Raw genomic sequence first — 22840 nt, forward strand, 5'->3', positions numbered from 1 at the left:
CAAAAAGTAATGTAGTAGCAGGTCGTATATCATAGCAGTATCGTGTAATCATCATATAGGCCTAGGTTTGTGGTACACTCGTGTATCCGTCAGGATCAGTTGGAGAGTTACCTCCATTATCATTCTCATCATGAAGAAGAACGAATCCCGGCCTGCTATTCTCTCCGTCTACCGGCGCTAGAGCAATCCGCATCTTGTCACTATTCCTAACACTTTTTTCGTCAAGAGAAGGCAATTTGTGCGCCAACCCTCCGGCTGTTGCCGCGGACATGATGTGCAGGACATCGCCAGGATCGAAATAATGATTCGTGCGAGGCTCGGGATGGTGTCGCCTTTTAAACAAGATGACTAAGATGAGTATCATGGACATCAGAGAGACGAATGTCGGCGCGACGAGGATTCCAGCCGACGTTGCAGGATTCTGGTGCCACCCAATAGTCGTCACCGAGTGGGTTCCGTTGGTCGTCACCAGCATATTTGCTGGAGGGGTGCTGCTCCCGTTCGGGAACAGCCCATTTCCATCTTCTGCATACGCGGTACGGAGAAGCTATAAAACGTTACGATTATTGTCATACACCAAACGCAATACGATTTCGCTCACGGTTCCGCTGAGCTCAAGCACTCCTCTGATATAATCCGCCTGATAAAAGAAAAATGCGGTTTGAGCGGGAATAAGATTTATATCGTCGAGGGGAGCTCACCATCACTTCGTTCGCAAATTGAACTGGGTCTGGCAAAGCTTGCCAGAATGCCAAAATACTATCACCCATCGAATTACCCAGAATGCCCTGCCCGACGTACAAGCCCTGCAAGAAAATGCCGGTTGCAAAATCACCAAGCCACGGCGCGTCCATCGACGAAATGACTGGGTGCGAAGAATTGAGGAAGTTTGGAGAAGTAGAGTTGAATAGCTTGCTGTTGACGCTGTAATCGACGGCGATAGTGGTGATTTTGGGGAATACGCTGCATATAACTGTCCCAAATGGCTTATACATTCCCGAACCAGTCAAAACGAGGTCTAATTTGAACGCGACGATTAGCACCATGGCACAGACACAGATACGGGAATTGAATTTACTCCATTGCTGCCTGCCTTGTGTATTGTTGTACGGCCCGCAGACTGCCCCATAGACCGCATCCACGTTGACTGAAGTTATAACGGGCGCTGGAGATATCCAAAGACATGATTCAGTTGAACCCAAAAAAGGGAATGAAGGCCATACTTGAGGTGCCGACAACTGTGTCACCGGGGCACACCACTGCCAATTGCGCCAGGGTCAGGTTTGTGTCGAAAATTTTGTTTGTGATTGAACTCAACACTACGCTGGGCGAAGTGGTTGCGTTCAATACTTGCGTGCTACAGGATACATCGGCTGTGAAGCCTTGTTGGATAACCGTGTATTGAACAGGGAGACCAGCTGGTGCTTGCTTTGGTTGAACGACTTGCCCTTGCTTATTTCTCGTGCTCACGGTTGACGGGACGATATTACCAGTAGAAGATAACAGGTTGCTGTTGACGTCTTCCAGTGAATGCGGTAAGACACCCACTTTACCAAAAGCAGTCAGAGTTTATGGTGTTATGAGAAAGTCGAACGCTTACTGGTGCCGTTAGCATACGAAAAATGGTTGAAGTTGAGGAAACTGGGCAGAGCAAAACGAGTGCTAGCGACATTGGTACCACTGGCTTCCGACAGAGATAGGACATGTGCGAAATAATCTAAAGAGCGGAGCGAAGTTAGAAAAGGTCGGCGTGAAGCAAGGATACACTTTCCAGGAACAAGTTTTGCTGCGTTAGTGACCATAAGGGCTTGAAAGGGTGGGCTGCTCATATCAAGCTCGGTTCCCAACATTGTTGTCGGGAGGGATATCGGTTTCGGCAGTAAAAGGGTAGTAAATCTGCGCATTCATCGTTAATTGAAGGAGTTTATGTTTTTGCAAAAAGGGCCGTACCCCGCAGTTTGAAAGTTCACAGCCAACGCGCATACAAGTGAGAGAAGAGTCCAGTGAGGACGAATTAGGTTTTTGATTGGAGTGGCTTTGGAGATATGTATCGATGCAAAAATTACATACAACGTGGTGCTGGACCCTGCGAGGGTTCTGGCCAATGCGTATCGAATAGCGCCCGCATATAAACTAAGGCACGATGCTGTCAGACAGCGTCGGCTGAGGGTTGCGCCGAAGACTCACATCATCGAGCACACAGAAAGGAAGGTAGCGATAAGGGTGACGATCAAAGTTACCGTCTGGTAGTTCTTCTGCACGTAAGTCGCCGTCGAATAAGATAGGGTGACTGGTTGGCTCAATGTCATTGCGAAGAATGCCCAGGAGAAAGTGAGCAATAAGGTCTGGCCAACAAGGACAGCAATGGGGATGACATGATATGGGTTAAACAACCTTTGAATATATTTCAGAAACAGCGAGTGTCACGGGGACTATAGAGCGTACTGATTGTTGAAGTTCCAATTAACTTTGTTTTGAAGGTCCTTTATGGTCTTGGGCGTGGGCAGAATTTTAGAAAGAGGGAGATCGTCCAGAGTCAAACCACCAGCGGCAGAAGCCATCGATGTCAAGAGAAAGGTGGGATTGACCCTGGATCAACCTCATTCCTGCGTTCTTATGTATTGCATACACGGCGCTACGCCGTGTTTGAGCGCAGGGGTGAATGTGAAGGAACCAGGCACGAACCGGTATCATGAATTTTTACATCGCAATTTCAAGTTGCAAGCCTTCGCACAACTTGAATGACAAAGAACGTGCAACCAGTAAGTTCGAAGCGCAAGCAATAACCCGACAGCAAATCGTGGCCAACTCGAATAGCAGCAGTTTGCGACCATTGGTGGCCGTCTGAAGAAAGATAAGAAATTGGTCGGTGGCCAAAAGCAGCGGCTGCGAAACAACTCACAACATCACATGTCGAACTAAAAATATCTTTGGCAGCCAAAATTGACGCTGAATCTTAGGATCGTCCGAGCTCATGCCAAAATTTAATTCTGGCCAATTTAAACAGCTTGGACAGGAATTTGACAGAACTTAATAGTAGTCCAAAGTGTTGCGAAAATCATGATGGGCATTGAGTCACGACTGCTGTATTTTCAAGGTTTTTTCCCCTGTGGTCACCGGACGATACGGATATTACGGCAAGGAACTTCCCTTAGGAGCGAGGAGGCCTCGTGTTTCGGACCTTGTGCCTATACTATTACTCCACCTTCCCGGTAACATTGCAGCGCCGCTCAAGCCTAGCGCTGCGAGACCTCAGTTTCAGCGTATCATACAAGTAAGTATCATATATGGTCACGATGTGCGTATGGATCAGGATATGCGGGGTTCACTTTTCGTGTCATTCCTACACTTCATGAATCCCATCAAAACTCTGCAAGCAGTACTTTATATACTAACTAAACATGTTTGAATTTTTTTGAAAGAGCAAGACATATATACAAAGTAGTAACGGAAAAAGCACAACTCAAGTCCTATCCTTATCAAGCTGGTGTTCACCGTTCAGCAGTTCAACTTGGACATCACGCGAGCGTTGATAATTGTTTGATAACTAACAAGTAGGTCTTTCAGAATGTGTATACTCCACACAAAAAATTATCTAACTTTACTAAGACGACGCAGACCTCACCAAGAAGAAATATTGATAAGAAAGGTAGCCGACGTAGGAAAGAAATCTGCCGCACAACGGAGGAACAAGAAAATACAAAAACGTAAAGGCGCGAAGAATGAACGTTGACCCACCTAAGTCTGAGCTTGTGAGCCAAAGACGACATTCAGTAACCGCTCTATACACCCGCCATGATCGAAATATGTGAATTCTCCCGTCTTGATTTTCCCCGCGAGGAGCGTCGAGTGCGTTATAGCTATTGAAGGGCTCCATCCGTCACCGTCCGACCGACGCCATTCAATGTACTTGGATATAAAAACCTTTTCTAGCTCTGGAAAACGCCCAGCCATCACGGTCGAAATGATTTCATGCTGACACGGAAGATTGAAGAAATTGAGGTGGGGTACCGACGGCGATACACTGAAGGTGACTTCGCGGATACCTGGTGGGTGCTTTGGATCGGCAGGCTGGTCAGCGAATGTTCGCAAGACCTTGAAGATAATAAGTATAGAGATGTACCCTTTGAAGGTGGCGTACAAGGTCAACATCCTCAAGCAAGAACTTGTTAGTCCGGTACAATTCTAACTTCTTCAGAGCTGGCAAGTGCTCCCAAACAGAAAAGGTGAAATAGGCAGTGGCAGAGATCGACAATTCATGTATCATAACAGATGACTTTGTCATCAATTTGATGTCCGCTAGTTGAAGACCGCGCATCACCACCTGGCGAGAAGTCAAAATCTTCAGGACAGTTATGGGCCGACCAGGAACAAACGTCGACACAAGGTCAGGTGGGCAAGTAAGGTTCTGGAGGGTGGGAATCAAAGATGAGTCGATTTTAAGATCTGAGTTGATGAATGATAGGTCTGTGAGGTGGAGAATTTTTAGAAATGACAAAAAGGGCGTTTTCTTCAAAATCTTTTGGAAGAGTGCCCAATCTTGAAGGAAAAAAATGTCCAGAAAACAAAGCGGAATAGTTCCCATCTCATCTACAAGCCTTGAGACAAGGTCCCACATGTCTGTTTGGATGCTTTGCAAATTTGAGAGGTCGATAGCTTTCATGAGGGCCCGCGCCTTCAATGTACCGGCATGCTCGAGCAACATTGACAGCTGAAACTCGACTAATCGAAGTGAGGACAGCTTTGCGATATCTTTTTCTGTGACGTCATTCTGGAAGGTGCAAGAAAATATCGATAATACTTTTAAACGCTTGAGGCCCCGGATTGTCCTAAGCATCGTCCTGCTGATAGGTGTGGAATGAAGGTGGACGGTTTCTATTCCAGACATCATTCCGAGAGCATTGCAGTATAACCCTAAGAACGCGTTGTAGGACCAGGTGAGATGGTCGTCGGAGCACGTCCACCCCCGAAAAGCACACTCCCGGACGTGTTTCGCCAAAGTACGAGCGGGTTCTGCATCCTTAACGACGGCTCTACAGAATGCAGAGTAATTCGGCGTGGAATCGGTATGGGCACTCCCCACCAACTCCAGCTTTTTGTAGATTCGTGGCAGGATCGTGAAACAAAAAAAGCGGCAAACAAGCGCCAGGTCGGACAACACACGTGTGTAATTGAAGGTTTCCGCTGGTTGGATGTAGTCGAAAATCCTCAAGTAAATCTCGTTAGGAATTGGTGATAAAGTCGTGCAGCCTGCTCTGCGAATGGGACCTTGAGTGGATGACCGTTAAAGCTCGCACCAAGACTTGGAAATGTCAGCTTACTGGACCAGGTCAGAGACGTTTTCTGCTTTTTCTTTTCCCTCATCCTCGACAGGAGACCCCAGTTGCGGACCGTTTCGTGAACAACGTAAATTTCCGATCCGATGGATTCCACCTCTTCCAGTGTTCCACTAAGCGAGGAATGACGAAGAATTAGTTCCAATATGATACCTCTTCGTCGGAGACCCTGAAATCGAATCTCAGAGAATTGAGGCCTTGCTTAGGTCTTGCAGTGAGTGTGAAGAGAAAGTTGAAGTTTGACTGTCGTGTCCAAGTCGTGTCAATTTGCAACAATAATGGCTATCACGTGTCACGGTCACATCAGATGACAAACGTGTTGCGTGACGGGTTGCAATTATCTCTTTCTGTGACAGCGATTGCCGACAATCATCTCGAGCTCATTCCTCATCCACCTTGCAAGAAAATTTGGGGTTTTGTATCTCGGTTTTTCATCAAACGAACCAGGGAGGTGAAACTGAATTTATTTCTACAATCTTGTTTCGGCATAACCAGAAAGCCTCCGATGATGGCACTGACTGAGCCTACTAAGGCCAGGACTCAGATTCAGAAACTAGATTCGTTTCATGCAGGACTCCAGCAGCCTAACAGCAACCGCTGCCGCTCGGGCTCTTCCAATCCCATCCATGTATTTAACTCTACTATCTGCAAGCCGATTTTCGACCTCCCCTGTCTTGATATTCCCTGGCCGAAGGTTCTCAAATGAAGAAAACTTCCTTTTTCGCGTGTTACCTCCCTGTTCCTCGGAGGTCCTTTCTACTGCGAGACTTATTCTCACCCTTCATCTCAAGGTAATTATGGGGCGACCTCCATTTATCAACCATTTTCAAATATATTCACCGTAGATCAAGAAAAGTTTGGTATGAACATTCATACATATGGAAGGGGTTGGGTAGGGGCAAGATACCCCCATCCAGAAAATACCCATGCATGGGGCAGCTTTGAACTGAGGACCGGGTCGATCTTTGTGCTTTCCTTGTCCGTTTCCTCCTTTTTCATCAAAATCAGGAAGAGGAATGATTTGGTACATATGGGAACCCAGCTGGCTAATTTTCTAGCACGGCGTTTCCCAAGCGTTCCCGGCCCGAAAAAACTGCCAGAGTAGCATGCAGTCCGTCAACATTTTCTTTTGCGTGAGGAGAGCGACTTTTTATCTTTTTTAGGGACGGCATTTAGTGGCGTTTGAACTTAGGGTCGAGATAACCAGTAAAGTGATGTGCATCCGAGCATCATGAGGTGATAAAATGCTGAAGTCCTTTTGGGATAACTATGGGACCCAAGGTAAGTGATGTTGTTCCACTTATATGTTGAGAAAACCGCCAGAGGGTTTTTCATTGCGCACCGCACGGCAACCCAACCCTTCAAACGCTATCCTTTTTTCAATATTTTTTTCAATATTCCCGTGAAGCCCTACGACTTTTTATATATCCCAACCTTTGCCGAAGATAAATTATTCTGAAGTCTGGCCCCTAAATATGCTTGTGCCCAAGTGATCCGCGGCTGATCCGCTTTAGTCGAGAGTCGCATACTATTTCGCGATGGAGATATCATGAGTGGGCTGTGTACAGGGAGCGCCTGAAACGCAGGGAATAGTTACTGATTGGCGATAAACTGCGATATCTGGGTAAGATGATGAGCTTAGTTCAATTTGCACTAAATTGACCAGCGACAGTCATTACCCACTGGAACATTTGTTTTGCGTTCAGCGTAAGTTACTGCAAGTATTGTTGCATGATTATCCGTGGTGCGGTGGTGTCTGGCCCTGAGATCACTGCAGCGGACCGTCGAAACTCCTTCGTCCCAATTGGGATTCAAGACCTCGAAAATTGAGCAGACCTAACTTTAAGTATGATGTGATTATTGCTTATCATGGAACCATGGATTTCCCATAGTTTATGAAATTAAAAACATGGGGTAGACGTCTGCGGACATAAGGTGAGATCCTTTCGCTAAAGTACAACATCAACTTTATCGTACACGACATAGGGGTGTGGGATAATGATAAATAATATGCAGGATGGTGAGGATCGTAAGATGCAGAAAATGTGCTGGTTGAAAGATGTTGACGAGGCCGTTGGAAGAAATCACTGGCTAGATATCCTTAGTATCTGCGACGGAGAAGGGTAAATATGTTTGGAGGCCAGGTGAGAGATATTCTTCACTTACGGGGATACACAATTTTACGGAAGCCGACTCCCGTTGTCTTGCGGGACCATTCGGAGAGTGCGATACGAAGAATTTGAGGAAGCCTGACGGATTGCCATGCTCCTGACAAAGTGAAAATAGGTTCCCATCGGATAAAGGGCTCCCTAGCGCAAATGACCCGATTTCGGATGGGTAGATGAAGTATGATCGCTGCGACTCGATCGGGATGTCTAGCTGAACGGCCCATCAATGAGAGAACGTGAACGATGGATGGAGAGCCCCAGAAACCTTGGAGAAGATTTCGCTGCGAACGTCTGAACCGTCGCGTGCGCCTGTCACGTCAACTACACGATATTGCTCTCCGTCAGAGCTGACAACTAGACGAACGAGAGGTAGCGAAGGCCTAGACAAATTTTGATGAATTTCCACGGTCATCATCGAAAGCAAAAGACTTCACGCACATGGATAGTGGACGGGTTCCGCGTTTGAGGAGCGGAGTGGACGTGTCGCTGCAGTTGTTTTATACATTCTGCCGCGTGTATCAAATTTAGCATCCATCAATGGTGGTCGAATGCAAACCTGAGGCGTCGGATCCTGATTGATGTTAGATGGGTTTCTGCTCAATCAGAGAGAGATTCAACATATACGGTCTGTTCCCGAAGGACGTTTGGCCTCCACGTTGATCCGTTTGATCCTGGAGTATTACGACAACTCGTCATGATCACAGTAACGCAATCTCAAGAACTTGTTTCAGGAGAATGAGTAAGCAGCTGGTGATGCAATTCCATGCGGAATGACATGTGGATTAGAGATTGGGCAAAGAGGGAGGTTCAACTCGAGTCTGTCTTGAATGCGGGCACAAAGTAGGGCTCCCGCATTGCCGGACCGCGTTACATACTTGATTCCGTATCATGAGGAACCAGGATGGGGTTCAAAAAGATATCAACGTTCCTAGGGGAAAAAACCTGACGCCGTCATGATAATCAGATCATCTCTGGTCGCCAATTGAAAATGCAAGTTAGGAACTTACCAAGCCTTGTAATTGTCCTTATTTACGCATGTCTTGAACACATGGCTGTCAACAAACGTTAGTCAGCTACTCGCTTAGCACGTGTAAGCTTCGTCATTCGGTTATGTTACGCTAACTCCGCTCCGAAAGGTCGTCGCTTCTCAAGCTCTTTGGCCTTTACCAAATTACATCCTTCACCCGAAAGTCTACTATGTCTCTCAAAGTTGGTGATACAATCCCAGAGGGTAGCTTCAAGTACATTCCGTACACCTCTGAGCTCGAGGACAGCGTGAGCACATCCAAAGACCCCTAATATCCCTGTGTCCGACTTAATCAAACTGTAGCTTGCTTGTGGTATTCGTACGTGCAGGCACAGATCATCATTGACTCGAGGCATAACTTATCAATACAGCTACCGCTCTGTCAACCAACGAATGGAAGGGCAAGAAAGTCGTCCTGTTCTCCGTACCCGGAGCGTTCACTGTAAGCATGGTTGATATACCAATCAGAACCAATCATCTAATCGCCGCAATCTATCACTTCTAGCCCACCTGCCACGCCAACCACTTGCCTGGTTATCTTCAGAACTACGATGCGTTCAAAGCGAAGGGTGTTGATGTAATCGCTGTTGTTGCTGCCAATGACGCCTTCGTCATGAGCGGCTGGGGCCGATTTGAAGGTGTCAAGGATAAAGTACATTTTCAAGTTTATCTACTCACTCCGATCAATGTTGAGCAACGGCCATCTTCGTCAGATCCTTACGCTCACTGACACCGACGCAAAGTGGTCTGCTAGTCTTGGTCTTGACAAGGACTTGAGTGCTGCCGGTCTTGGCCATCGCACCTGGCGATTCGCCATTGTCATTGACGACCTCGTCGTCAAGTACATTGGAGTACGTGATTGTTTGTTTTGCGCGGCTTTTGCTGACCCTTGCATAGGTCGAGCCTGGCCCCGGTGTAACTGTCTCTGGCGCTTCCGAAGTCCTCGCCAAATTATAAACGAGCGCTGAATTATAACCAGTCTAGTTGAAGGTGATCCGATTTCGCAAAACCAAACTTGATGGTACAAAGAAATTGAATGTATAACGTTCGCTTGTAATTATACAATATGTAAAACAAAACCCAGCCGGGGAAATAGAAGTTGAGAAGGCCATACTGATTCCGTGTGTTTCATAAAAAGGAATAGGAACTATGCAGAAAGATACAAATGCAGATATCGAAAGAAAGAACATCGTAAGAATCATCAATACATCAAGCCCATGGATTGTCATCCGGAATATCATATTGAAACCCGCTGATGCGGGCATGCAGCGGAGGAGTGACCGCCCTCGCAACGTGTTTCACCTCCTTCGTCAAGTGCTCTATCGTTGTCCGTTTCCCCTCATCATCGTCATCACTGCTAACATACCCAATAACGTCGACAATCTCGTTCCCAACATCCACTCGACGTCTCCCGTCTGCTTCATCGTTCGTTTCTTCAACTTCAACCTCCACGTGTGGGTGCTCGCCACCTTCTATCCCTCGTCTGTATACCCTCCGTAGTCCAGGAACTTGGGACCCAGGGTGCCCCTTTCGTCTCTCACGGACGCGCTCGTCCTCTGCAGCGCTGTGGTCCTCCACCACGAGATCAACGGCGTCTGACGGTAGAACAGGCCCAGCAGTCTTGGAGGTGGTCCGAGATACTGAAGGCGGCGAACGAACTCGGTTGGCATGGCTGCTGCTGCTGCTGTTTGACATCGATGCCCCTAGCACGCCCGGGTTCTTGGAGCGCGAATCTCGCCTCTGCACTTTAGTCCATTTCATAATGACGTCCTTGGCCTCTGCAGGAGGAGACCGATCCTGATCATAATCAATAACTTTGCCGTCGTCGTCATCATCGTAAAACCGTTGTTGTCCCTTTCCATTGCCGTGCCCTTTCGATTGTGCGTTACTCACAGCACCGTACCCCTCCCATGCAGGCCGTTCCCTCCTCTGTATGGCAACTTGCCCCTTAGCACCTCTAAGAGGAGAGAACCACGCCCCCCGCTCGTTCCTCAGCACCCTTTCCTCCTCATCCCAGATGACCGTCTTGGCCGACTCCGAGCTGACGTCGATACATGGGTAATTGTAGTCCCCAAACAGGTATTTCTTGCTATGTGCAAATAGCTCCTCGTCCGCCTCGTCTATGTCCCCAAAGGGCAGGCCATACCCGTTGTCTTGGTCCGGGCCATCCCATATCGTTTCTTCCTCGTCGAGTGGATTCAAGTCCGGTGCCAGATGGACAATATCATCAGCATCTCGAGCTAAAAACGGCGTAGTAGAGCTGTCATTGCCCGCGATGCGATTGAAAGCACGTTCAGCGCGATTAGGAGCCTCCGTAGTCGTCTTGGGTAACCAATATTTCTTCTGTCCGCCTTTGCTGTATCGTAGCCCGGCGCGTATTCTGCGATCACGGCCGGCACCCTGGTGGATGTGCCCTTCCGCAGGCTCGAATTCGCGGTAGTCCATGCCTTCACCACGAAGGGTGGTCTTGGTGTCTTGAACGACGTCAAGGAGCCCAAATGCATCGCGGAAAGCGTAGTACATCGGCATGCGGGCGACAAAGGTGTGAAGGGGGTCAATGTAGTCTTTATATGAGAAGGCGTATAAATGGGCCATGGCGAAGAAGGGCATCTCAACACAGATGAGTGTGTCATTGAGACCGACGGAGACGTTCTCTGGGTCGGTGTAAGGGCCGAGCTTGGTAATGACCTTTGCTGCGACAAGGACGGAGATGCCAACGGATTGCCAGAATGAGAAAAAGAGAATTCCTTTGACGCAAAGAAATTTGGGAACCGGTCTGATATTATGAGTAAATTTGCTGGGATGGGAGTGGGGCAACATACCTGAAAGGCTTGAGATCGTCGTTTATGCACACCCAGAACATGGCGAGGCAGTATAGTGCCAGACAAATGCTGGCGTTGTAAATGATGCTGACGTAGAGATACCCAGAGTTTGCTCTGAAGTCGCCCTCATTGAATTTGCCGCAAGCCTTGAGGATAAGTGTCACTGCTGCTAATATTGGCTTGACTTGTACATATTCTACAACGATTCCGTCAGTTAGTTTGTGTTTATTTCGAACAGAAGTGAACATACGAAGGATGCCTCTTTTTAGAAAGAGGAAGGTATACGGGTCGCTGACATCGATTTCGCTTTTGAATAGATTGATGGGAAAGACGGGCTGCTTCGGTGGCCGACCGTGCAACATGATGAGGAGAGATCTCTCTCCGCCGAGATATGAGAGTAAAAGAACGAAAAAACAATAAATTACAAATGCCTAAGAAAAGAGATTTGCGTTAGCGGGAGATTGAGGAGCACGAGGCAAGGGCATGGCGAGTAATAGGATATTTAGAGAGCTTCCGCCGAGGATGGAGAACGACACGAAGTCCATTTCAAACAGACGAAACTGCGCGTTGCTCTGTTCGTTGTTCCATGGTCCCCAACCCAGTAGTCTTTTCATGAAGAAAGCAGCCCTCACTCACCTCATAAATATCTCTTATTGCGTCAATCACAAACGCAGCCTCCACCGAAAATAACGAAATAAGCGACGCGATCGCGTATATGGGAACCATGAGCATTATCCGCACGACCATCCTAACACCAAGTTCCAGCAAATCACCAACAGAAAGACGTCACGAATTCAAGCATACCGCTGAAGACTGGGTTTCCGATAATTCCTGAGTTGTAGGTGTATAGACATTGCGGATACTATGACGGCCACAAAGGTGGAGGTTCCGGCAAGCACCAAGATTGGCGTCGGGAGCCTCGAGCCCGCGCCTGACCCCGCCATTACTGGCTTGTTGACCGTAGGATATGTGGACAAGGAGAAAGGTGGCCACAGGCCAGGAAGGTCGTGATGGTTGGTTCAACAGAGGCTGCGACTGGCTGCGATCACGCGCACGCCGCATCGTGACGGTGACGTTTATTCGGGGGCAAATCTTGCTTTTCAACCACCACAATCGACGTCAGTGATGATATGGAGTCAAGTACGGAATGAGTTCTTTCATGCTCAAAACCCGTCTACCATTTACTCAGGATCAAGGACTTTGCCACTTGGGAAATGCAAATGTCCTCTTGCTGTCCTGAGCCATCGACTTTATTAACACGAATGATTAATCTGGGCGGATTCGGTCTCCGTTGGCTGTACATTCTGATGGACAGAAACAAGACGTTCATGGGCCCCCTCAGCTCAGCTCTCACACCACCGATATGTGTTGAACGTTAAACCCCGAACTTTTGTTCATCTTACTTCGGTTCTCACCACATGTAGGACATTGGGGTACGTCATACCGCATTGGATGTGACCACCGCGACTAACTGTTCTTGCTGCAGGTTCTACTATCAGTAAGCCTGATTGAATTCACAATCCAACTCGACCTTATGATTTGTTCCCCACCCATGAACTTCGTTCAGAATATGTGCGTTGAACGCTATATCCTATGCGTTCAACCTTATGCTTGAAGCTCACTACACGCTCAACTGTTTTTCTCAACAACATTACCGTCTCCTGCAGCAAAAAAGCCATCAACGTACGTTTCTTATATATTGCAGGCAGGCTTCCTCCCCAATTGACCAAAAGTCGGTGAGCCAATCCCTTCATGTTTTTGTGGTTATACTGACTTCATAAAGCATGATTCAAGTCAGAGGATCATGTGTGCTGTGAAATCTCTCGTGATGGGTTTGTTGTCCACAGGGTTATTGGGTTTGTCCCCTCTAAGACTTTCTCTCATCTATGGCTTCTAACTGGCCTTCCTTTTAGGCTCACCGCAATCGCGTTTATGACAACCCTTCTATAGTTCAGCTTTTCACCCATATGAGGATAATCCCAAGATATTCGTCGCTTCTAGTACAGATACCCCAAGGATACCCTCATTCATCCCTCATTTCCTTTGGGGACCCACAATTGTTGTAAGGGACCTCTTTTTCAAAGCTATATTTGCAATTCACACATCTTCCTGCAGTTTTCGCCAACGCGGTCGTTGTATCGAATGTTCTTGGTATGTTCAATTCGATACCTGTTCCTGAGACCCTTCTAATCACTGCATGTAGACTGAACGATACTGAGCGACGGGAGAAGATTCGTTGGATTTCGTCAGAGTCACTCCGACCCTTGATTCCATCCAATGGCATGTACTTAAATTACTTCTTGAAATTCTTAAAAATTTCGCACATATCGATGGACGCTAGGCGGTGGACCGTGGTTTCAAGCGGTTGCCTCCACTTCAAACTCCGCCGGACCTGTACCTTTTCACTTGCTCTCCAGGCGGTAGGAGCCGAGCTATATATGATGACAACCATGTTGGGAGGACTTGGACCCTCGATTTAAATTGTCCGCCAAGGATACCAGATCGCAAGTGATTGAGCTGAATGTTCTTGAATCTTCGATTCCCACCTTGCCAGCACGCGGCACGCCTATGGAGCAGTCCCCTGTTTAGCTTCGCTTAGTATTCATTCAAAACGTTCCTTGTCAAGTCCTTCAAGTCGTTGAAGTTATGAATGACCATGCAGCATCGAATACGGAGCTTGCTGCTCCGTTGTTTGGGTGTATGATTGCGAGCGCGTTGGTGTTTTTTTTTTGAACCTAAGCCTAATCACTCATGGTCTTACAGGATGTACGGCGCCTTAATATGTCAGACAGCGTGGTACTTCAAAGGTTTTCCCAAAGACCCGACGTATATGAAGGTGTTGGTGAGTACTTGTTCCCGGTCGTACCGCCGTTTTGTCTAATTTCCGAGTCGGTACTTAAAGATTGTGTTATTATGCACCGTATGAATGTTGTCAAGTTTATGGATTTTCAAGCTAAACGACTCCCAATTCAGTCAGAAACTGCTGGTCTTGTGCTTGATACCAGATCATTGTGGTACTATTTCGTCCAGAGGGGGATTGGCGTTGACGTTGAGACTTTGATAAGCTGTTATTATTGGCATGTTCTTGTCCTAAATGCGTGGTTTTTCGATTGACAATGTTATCCACATCCTAGGTCTGCCGCGGTCAGTGCGCTCCCTTTGATCAAGTATTGCACTTATCTCAAGACCCTTTCAGGCCTTTTTCATCCCAACTGTAAGTTATGAGTGCTTGGCTCACTACTTTTCTTACGATGGTACCCAGGAGTTCACGTGCCTTTTGGCCGAAATGTACGCCTGCCTTCTCAGCGATTGTTCTTTCCTTACGATTTGGATATGCAGACTATTCATCAAACGAATGTGGTCTTGTGAGTGAACCTTTACTCCAGGGTTCGCGCCCAATCTCATCTTCGAACCAGTGGCAAATAAGAAGAACTATATCCTCGCCACTATAGTCGTGAGTTATTTCCTCAGTACGGGGGGCGGTTTCAACATTAATGCCGTGAACAGTTGGTTCCTTTTTTAATTGGCTGGGGTGTGTCATGCGCTCCACAGGTGAGTTACAACGACTAATTTCCCCTCCTTCAGGTTTTACTATCAGTAAGCTCGATTGGGTCATTGTTCGACCGGAACTGAGTACTCGATCTCGTAGACTTTCTCCAGGCCATGTAAGCTTGGAAGTTATCTTTGAGATTGAACAAGAGGCCCAGTTCTTTTCTAGACAGAGACATTACTGCCTCCCGCAGCGAACAGCCACCAGCGTACTTTTATCGGTCATTGCAGACAAATATCCGCTGAAGCCATGTCTTTAGTTTTCTCTCCTCATGTCTTTCGGGATGAGAGTCCTCTCAAGCGGTGTCGTCACTGGAACCATGTGTTTCCTATTGTATCGACACGCTTCTCCCTTGTCTTCCGGCTCGTGAGTGAACCAGATCATACGTGAGAGCCTAGATTTACTCCGCTACCAAGCATGTTTCAAGGACAGAAGTTGGTTCGCGTCGTGAAATCCCTTGTGATGGGATCGTTATCCACTGGCTTACTTATGTGGTTCGTACACACTGCAGTCTCCATCCCAGCACCATCGCCTGACCTTCCTTGCAGGTGCACCGCCATTTTGTTTATGATAACAGTCCGTGCTAGGATCAGATCCTTTCAATCAAACCCTCATGTTCTTATAGTACATCGTGTTGCCTGATAGTCCCATACCCTTCGGGATCTACAACGTCCGAGGAAGTTGTAAGGAGGCTCTTTTTCAAATTCGCATCTCTTCTCAGTGATCCCCACAGTTTTTGCCAACGCGGTCTTGGTATCGTGAGTCCAATTCGGTACCGTGTTTCCATAACTAGCCTCATCGCATGCAGATTGAACCACAGAACGAGATACCGTCGGATGCTAACGGAAACTATTGCCCTTCGGAGTTCTGTCAGGTTTCCTTCAACCTCGAACGCCCCCGTCCGCGCCACGTAGACTCACAACAAAGAGATCTCATTCATGAACTGTGGGAACCTATCATTGGCAGGATGAAGACTATGCGAAAATTTACCACTTGGACATCACCCTACCTCATGAGTATATTGTGGAGGATGGCCTTAAATTCTAATCATACTCCGTGCTCACATTTGTATCAGACTCGGATGCAGATGGAAGGGGCTGTACACTCCGATCTGAATGAAACGTTTGTTTTCTATGACAGGGGGTATACGTAACCACACCGGTACCTTCTGTGTCCTCTGTGTGTAAAGAGATCAGACTTGAGCTTGAGCTCACGGAAGCAAGGGTCCACAGGCGGTCCACCTCCAAAAACTTACAACTTCTCGCTTTCTCGTCAAACTTCTGGATGAAGATTTATTGTTGTAGGTTTCAACAGGTTCCCGTTTTGTATTGAGTCTGAGATTGGAGAGTAACCTAACGTCCACAATCTCGGCTAAACACAGTCTCCTCCTGACCACCAAGTTACTACCACTAACACACTTCAGATGCACTCTCAAGCCATCGCTCGCATCCCCTTGTTCATCGACTTGTAGCATTTCCGACTCATATACATCCGAAACTCCGTCATCGATCTCCCTGTTTCAACTTTAGCTTGGCTTTCTCCGAAGGCGCCCGACGCGATGTTGGCACGGGGCTTGGACTTCGCTCGGCTTCCTGGGGCCTCAAACAACCCTCAATTTATTTAAATTCTCCACTGAACATAGTACTTAGGTCATTGGTGGAGCTAATTCGATCGTTAGAGTCAGGACGTTGTTCAACTCCCACCCAGCCTTATAACATGTTCATGGAACACTCCTCCAAGTCTTTCCTCCGCATTTATTCAGAATTCTTCCCTTCCAAGTCCACCAAGTCGTCGGTTGAGGCTATGGGCCCACCGCATGCTGCGTCGAATGGGGAACTTGCTGCTCCGTTGATTGGGGCTATGATTGCGTTCGCGTTCGTGACTCTTTCATTTACCTCATTGTTCTCGCTCATAGCTCTTCCACAGGATGTATGGTGCCTTGATATGTCAGGCTGCGTGGTATTTCAGAGCCTTTCCGAAGGACCCCCTATATCTGAAGATTTTGGTGAGTGGGTGTTCTCAGTTGTACCGCCACGTCGATTAATTTCTGAGTTGCCACACATAGATTGTGTTGCTATGCGCTGTAAGAGTGGTATCAACCTGATAACATCAATCAAACCGATTCGCAATGCAGTCAGAGACCGCCGGCCTTGTGCTTGATAGCAGGTCGATATGGTACTATTTCATCCGGCGGGGAATTGGCGTCGACCCCGAGACTTTGATAAGTTGCAATTATTGGTATGTCCCCTCTTCGCTGAATTGAATTAGGTTCTAATGATTCTAGGTCTGCCGCGGTTAGTGCAGTACTCTCCTCGCGCATGTGTAGTCTCCTCAAGATCACTTCAGGCCTTTTTCGTTCCGACCGTATGTTGAGGTTGGATTGTCTGATTCATTACTTTAACAAGTGATCCAGGAATTTACCTGCTTTCTCGTTGAAGTGTACGTCTACGTCTACCTTCTCCGTGGTCATTTTCCCTCAAGATTCGTATTCCCAGCCTCTTTATCAAACGAATGTGGTCTTGTAAGTAAAGCATTAAGCTTGAGGCCAACCTAATCTCTGGACCAGTGGCAAGTAAGAAGAACTATATACTTGCCGCCGTAGTGGTGAGTTACCGCCTTTGATCTACATTCTTGGTATTTATGCCTTGAACAGTTGGTTCCTTTTCTAATTGGCTGGGGTACGACTCACTCGCCGTACGCATGTGAACTACTATATCTAATCTCATTTCATGTAGGTTTCACTATCTGTAAGCCAGAACTATTCATTGTCCACCTGGGACTGAAGACTTGGGAGTAGACTTTCTTCAGGGAATGTAAGTTTCGAGGTTATCCCTGCATCGAAGACACCAGCTGAGCCTTCTTGCAGATTAAGACATTTCTGCGCTCCACAGCGAAAAGCTACCAATGTGCATTTCTTTCACATCAGTAAAAATTGTTGCTGAATCCACTAAATCTCGACTAGTTTTCCCTTATCATGTCCTTTGGGATGAGAGTCTTTTCAAGCGGCGTGGTGACCGCAACCATGTGCATTCTATTGACCCGACGGGCTGCCCCCTTGTCTTCCTACGAGTGAGTCAATCTGACCTTGTTTTTGTGCGCAGATTGACTGAATGAATCCGTTCAAGGATGGTTCAAACAGAAAAGATGCTCCGGGTCGTTCATTATCTGGTGCTGGGTTCATTATCCACGGGCTTCATCATGTGGTTCGTCCGCCATCCGGACTGATCTCACTTCGTCTCCTGATCTTCCGTCCTCAGGTGCATCGCCATTTCATTTATGATAACTGTAAGCGCTGATCTCCGCTCGGCGCTAAAAATGAACGCTCACAATCCTCATAGTACATCATATTGTCAGATAGTCCCGTTCCCTTCGGGATCTACAACGTCCGAGGAAGCTGTAAGAAACCCTCTTCCTCAAATCTACGTCTCTCACCACAGTTGTCCTCCCACAGTTTTCGCCAACGCTGTCCTAGTATCGTACGTTTCTTCTTCTGCACATCTCGCTCCTTGACGAATCTAATAGTAATCATGGCGTGTAGATTGAACGACAGAGCGAGATATCGCCGGATATTAACAGAAACCATCCCCTTTCGGAGTTCTGAAATCGTGTTGCCAGCCACCATCGCTTCTTGCAGCACGAAAACACCCACGGAATCAAGCCCGCAAAGATCAGACGACTCGCAAACTGCAGGAACCTCGGAAACAGCATGACGAAACGTACTTTTGCTTGGAATGTGGCGACCCCACGCATATTGCTGGATGATCTGGATTTTGCCCTACCACCTGACGATAGGGAGTTACTTAAGAGTCCCTCAGAGAAAAAGGCTATCATCTATCAAATACATGCGATACACCGCGAGGAGCCACCTGCACGGAATACAGTACAAAGAGAGAGGGTATTACGACGAACACCTTCATGAATCATGAGTAAAAAAAAAAAAAAAAAAAGTACATCTACATCAGTTACGTGCGAATCGTACATCACAAAAAACATTTCCACTGCCATCTTGTTCTTTGCTCTGGTTAGCACCCACGGGGTTGAGCCAGCGAATCACGACATGGGTCTCAGAGACAAGTCCATTCCGCTGCCGCCTATCTCGAAACACCCCACAACTATCTGAGCACCTCTCACAACCAAGTCACCCCATGCCTGCGCGAAAAATCTACGCCATTCTTCAGCTGCTCCAGCGTCAAAAAGATGAGTATCGTAGTGGGCTGTAAACGCGTCCATGCGGGCACCCAGCCCTTGAACATGAACATGGGCCCGTCTGTTTTCAGCGATTGGCGAATGACACCCATGGTAGACTGTTGAAGAGAGTGAGAAAGGGTGTAAGGAGAATGAAGAGAGGAAAGACCGGAAACAGGCAGAAAGATCAAGGTAGGATGAAGAGGATGCGGGGAGGATGAGAAGCAGAGGAGGAAGAAGGGGGGTGCAAAGAGGGGTGGAGAAGAAAAGAAAACGGAAAGAGGGATAGCGGGGGAGGAAGGTGAGGATGAGAAGAGTGAAATGAGGACGAGAATGGGAAGAGGAGAGAAGAGGACGAAGAATGAAAAAAAAGGAGAGGGAGAGGGAGAGAATGAAAAGAAAATGAGAAAATTGGGAAAGAAGAGGAATAGGAATAGAAAAGGGGAGAAGAGAAACGGGAACAGGATGGGCGGGGAGTGAGTGAGGAAAGGATGATAACAAGGAAGGGGAAGGAAATGGGGATACGACGACGAAGAGAAAGAAGGGGGAGAGCGAGGGAAGAGGGGGGGGGGGGAAGAGGGAGAGGAAATGGATGGGAAGAGGATAGGAAGAGGCAAGAAGAAGGAGAAGAAGAGAAAAGAAAGAGGAGAAAACGAAGAGGACGGAGGCCAGAAGAAAACGACGAAGAGCATTTAAAAAAGAACAAGAAGGATGGAGAGAGTAAAGAAAGGGATAAGACGGGAAACAGGCGGGAAGATGAAGAGGATGCGAGGAGGAAGGGGGAGAGGGTGAGGAGAGCGACAGAGAGTACAGTAAAAGGAAGGAAGAGGACGAGAATGGGAAGAAGATGAGAAGCAGAGGAGGAAGAAGGGGATGCAAAGAGGGGAGGACAACAGAAGAAAGAGGACGAGAATGGGAAGAGGATGAAAAGAAGAAGAGGAGAGGAAAGGATGAAGGATGGAAAAAGGAAAGAGGAAGAGGAAGAAGAGGGGAAGAGAAGAGAAACGGGAACAGGATGGGCAGGAGTGAACGAGAAAAGGATGATGAAGAGGAAGGGGAAGGGAATGGGGATACGAAGAAGCTACGATGATGAAGAGAAAGGAGGGGAATGGCGAGAAAAGGGGGAGGAAGAGGGAGGACGAATAGGAAGAGGAAGAGAAGGAGGAGATGAGGAGATAAGAGAAAAGGAACAAGAAGGGGGAGGATGGGGGAGAAGAAGAGAAAACAAAGCTGCAAGTAAAATCGAAAAAGAAAAAATCGAACGTACATTCGACCCAGGCCCCGACGCATTCATAATCCGACTCTTCAACACATCCGCAGGCGAACAAACGGTAGTAGCCACCGTCCCCGCCGCAAAGCTCGCCGTGAAATGACATAGAATGTTATCTTCGAATATGTGCGTTTTGATGAGTTCTGCTTTGAAGAAGTCGTACCTATGTGATGGGGGTGTCAGTCCCAGATAGCACAGACAAAGAGGGAAGAGGTGGAGGAGAGGAAGGAGAGGGGAAGAGGGAGGAAGGAGGGGAAGGAAAGAAAGAAAGAAAGAAAGAGGACTGACGAAGCGAGCTGACTGGCGTTCATCAAGACTGCTCTGAACACGTTTGGACCGACGCCGCGGGCTAGTGAAGATATGCCTTCTTCCCGGACCATCTGCAGATGAAGGGTTAGATCGACGAATGAACGAAGCATTAAAGCGAGGTTAGTTAAATGAATGAGAAGCAGATCCCCAAGGGCCAGATGATGTGAGCTCATAACGCCCAATGTTGAAAAAGAGCTCGAAGGGCACGGCACACGAGCATAAATTAGCTCTATTTGAGGGTAGCCCCAGAGCAGAGCCAATACGAATTCAAGCTCGGAACCGACACAAAGACGCTCAAAGGAAGAAGAAAAGACAGACTCACGCGGAAGAGAGCATCAAAGCAATGTTTATAGTTGAACCGCTTCTCAGGGGGCTTTGCAAAGTCTCCTTGTAGCCGGACCATGACGATCTCTATTCAGTCCATCAGCAATTGAACAAAAGGGAGAAAGAAGGGAACAAACCTCCAGGGTTTCCAACAAAACCCGCAATACCACCCGCTAAAACCAAACCCCATGAAAAGGAGAACAGGTAAGGAGTCGGAGAGAAACGCACCCATACTACCAGCCGCAGCCAACTTCCACGCCGGAGCGTCCTTCCCCGCACCAAGCAACTTCTTGCTCTCATCGTATGCCCAGAACCGACACATGGAGTACGACATTTGACGCATCCATGTTCCTGAGATGCCGTCGAACATCCCTCGGACGCCTGTCGCAGCTCATGTATAGATAGGAGAAAGGGAAGGAAGGGAATATGTACCAGCAGTTCTTATAGTCTTCTTGATACTCTCTATCATCCGTTTATCGCCTGATGCTTGGAGGCGGACTTTGGTTAAATCTAGGGGACTATATGCGTCTTTCTCAGTACCACAGGGCAAAGAGAGGGGGCAGGAGGAGGAGGAGGAGGAGGGAAAGCGTACTGTGTGATCGAAGCCGCTATCGTCGCAGCAACACCTACAAACCTCCAGATGAGCTATAACATCCAAGGGATATATGCGCAGAAACGTAACGTACCACCCAACCAAAACGGATACGGCTTCTTCGCAGGTGGTGTCAGTGCTTGAACGACACTATCAGGTACTGACAAATCTCTCGCTGCCATCGTCGTCGTTGTTGAATCGGAATAGGAGGAGCGAGCACGAAAAGGGGGAAGGAATCAAGGAGAGCAGTAAATAGAATAATTAGACGCGAACCCGCCTCCTTCCTTGATGCTTGGCTGCTGCATATGAGGAGAGAACCGAAGCAGGTGATCGTCACCCCTGTGACACAGGGTAATTCCATCCATCATTACCCCAGGAATTCGTATTCTAATTATGAACGGCGCGCCGTCATTCCGCCTCTGTTGATACGATACGATACGACAATGATAATCGTAAAAATCTTGTTAGACAAGACAAGAAGCCATCGTTGTTCTCCCCTTCAAAACATTCCTCTCCACGCCCGGCCCACTCGGAGGATCCGCGTATCTTCCATTCGCGTATTTTGCCTGTCGAATAATTTGGGGATTGAGGGAGGAGTCGGGTACGCTAGCGGCCCGGGGAGAAGTACTCGTTGAGCGTCCAAAACTCCAACTCGGCGAAAGATATTGGCGGCCCGGCGTCAAGACGTTCAGAGCCCGGAGTTCTTGCGTGGATGTTGATTAACCCAGGTCTTGCCATAGACCTGGGTAAAGGTCAGTATTTGGGCCGTTTCTTTTTTGAACGTCGATTGCGGAAAAGTTGCAATGATCACGAAGGAGTCAACATCGCTTGGCGTGAGTCACTCCAATTCAGAGTCAGTGATCAATCCTGGGCATTCGCCACCCGGCCTGGCGAGGGGGAACCTCAAGCGAATGGTGGCGAGACTGGCGAGGCGAAAAACACCGGAAATTTCATTCCAGCTAACTGCATATGTAACTGTAGACCGTTGTCAGAATTTCCTTTGTATGCCTGAAGAAACCCCACCTTTATGTCATAACCTAGCGGGCTGCGGCACGCCTTGAAGCAGCTTCCCCGTAGATTTGCTATATATGTAAGTTCTTAGTTCGTGAACAATCCCGGTGGAGCAAGAACAGCAAGTTGTGCCAATTCTAGGCTTGTCAAACATGGTCACTCGAAAGAAAATTTGGAGTGGTCTACCATTCGAATTCATTGAGTTGTTCACAACAAAAAAAAGGGCATCATAAGGAGTGAAACCAA

The 22840-nt window shown here is 47.7% G+C and overlaps 7 protein-coding genes across 7 annotated transcripts; 4 read left to right on the forward strand and 3 right to left on the reverse strand.

Annotated features, from left to right (window-relative positions):
• Nucleotides 1-61: 61 nt before the first annotated feature.
• Nucleotides 62-2561, reverse strand: LACBIDRAFT_318117 (uncharacterized protein; the record flags this gene model as incomplete). The annotated part of the gene is made up of 8 exons (XM_001879468.1): nt 62-547; nt 602-640; nt 702-1165; nt 1224-1547; nt 1601-1896; nt 1951-2133; nt 2188-2394; nt 2446-2561. The coding sequence occupies 8 exons, from the start codon at nt 2559-2561 to the stop codon at nt 62-64; spliced, it is 2115 nt and encodes a 704-aa protein (XP_001879503.1).
• A 1177-nt stretch (nt 2562-3738) lies between these two features.
• Nucleotides 3739-4888, reverse strand: LACBIDRAFT_325732 (uncharacterized protein; the record flags this gene model as incomplete). Its single annotated transcript, XM_001879469.1, has 2 exons — nt 3739-4095; nt 4142-4888. 2 exons carry the CDS (start codon nt 4886-4888, stop codon nt 3739-3741), a joined length of 1104 nt encoding a protein of 367 aa, XP_001879504.1.
• A 3776-nt stretch (nt 4889-8664) lies between these two features.
• LbPrx1 (peroxiredoxin) lies at nt 8665-9624 on the forward strand. The gene is made up of 5 exons (XM_001879215.1): nt 8665-8783; nt 8903-8973; nt 9037-9183; nt 9245-9382; nt 9429-9624. Exons 1-5 carry the CDS (start codon nt 8702-8704, stop codon nt 9486-9488), a joined length of 498 nt encoding a protein of 165 aa, XP_001879250.1. The 5' UTR covers nt 8665-8701; the 3' UTR covers nt 9489-9624.
• Nucleotides 9625-12217: 2593 nt separating this feature from the next.
• Nucleotides 12218-15817, forward strand: LACBIDRAFT_325735 (uncharacterized protein; the record flags this gene model as incomplete). The annotated part of the gene is made up of 20 exons (XM_001879216.1): nt 12218-12357; nt 12543-12727; nt 12778-12786; nt 12853-12925; nt 13021-13036; nt 13063-13089; nt 13355-13415; nt 13469-13504; nt 13695-13773; nt 14117-14195; nt 14488-14567; nt 14693-14718; nt 14740-14807; nt 14861-14885; nt 14939-15018; nt 15163-15269; nt 15331-15397; nt 15529-15586; nt 15637-15661; nt 15712-15817. 20 exons carry the CDS (start codon nt 12218-12220, stop codon nt 15815-15817), a joined length of 1347 nt encoding a protein of 448 aa, XP_001879251.1.
• Nucleotides 15818-16619: 802 nt separating this feature from the next.
• Nucleotides 16620-17972, forward strand: LACBIDRAFT_293734 (uncharacterized protein; the record flags this gene model as incomplete). Its single annotated transcript, XM_001879217.1, has 8 exons — nt 16620-16777; nt 16830-16908; nt 17067-17141; nt 17208-17267; nt 17442-17507; nt 17639-17650; nt 17701-17716; nt 17866-17972. Coding segments are annotated over 8 exons (573 nt in total), but the record flags the coding sequence as incomplete, so codon positions are not given.
• Nucleotides 17973-18609: 637 nt separating this feature from the next.
• Nucleotides 18610-18822, forward strand: LACBIDRAFT_318123 (uncharacterized protein; the record flags this gene model as incomplete). Its single annotated transcript, XM_001879218.1, has 1 exon — nt 18610-18822. One exon carries the CDS (start codon nt 18610-18612, stop codon nt 18820-18822), a length of 213 nt encoding a protein of 70 aa, XP_001879253.1.
• Nucleotides 18823-19030: 208 nt separating this feature from the next.
• Nucleotides 19031-21765, reverse strand: LACBIDRAFT_233707 (uncharacterized protein; the record flags this gene model as incomplete). Its single annotated transcript, XM_001879470.1, has 8 exons — nt 19031-19207; nt 20356-20521; nt 20647-20738; nt 20990-21078; nt 21129-21164; nt 21220-21372; nt 21424-21509; nt 21644-21765. 8 exons carry the CDS (start codon nt 21763-21765, stop codon nt 19031-19033), a joined length of 921 nt encoding a protein of 306 aa, XP_001879505.1.
• Nucleotides 21766-22840: the final 1075 nt, after the last annotated feature.

Source organism: Laccaria bicolor, genomic scaffold (genome assembly GCF_000143565.1).
Source record: "Laccaria bicolor S238N-H82 LACBIscaffold_8 genomic scaffold, whole genome shotgun sequence".
Taxonomy (NCBI): domain Eukaryota; kingdom Fungi; phylum Basidiomycota; class Agaricomycetes; order Agaricales; family Hydnangiaceae; genus Laccaria; species Laccaria bicolor.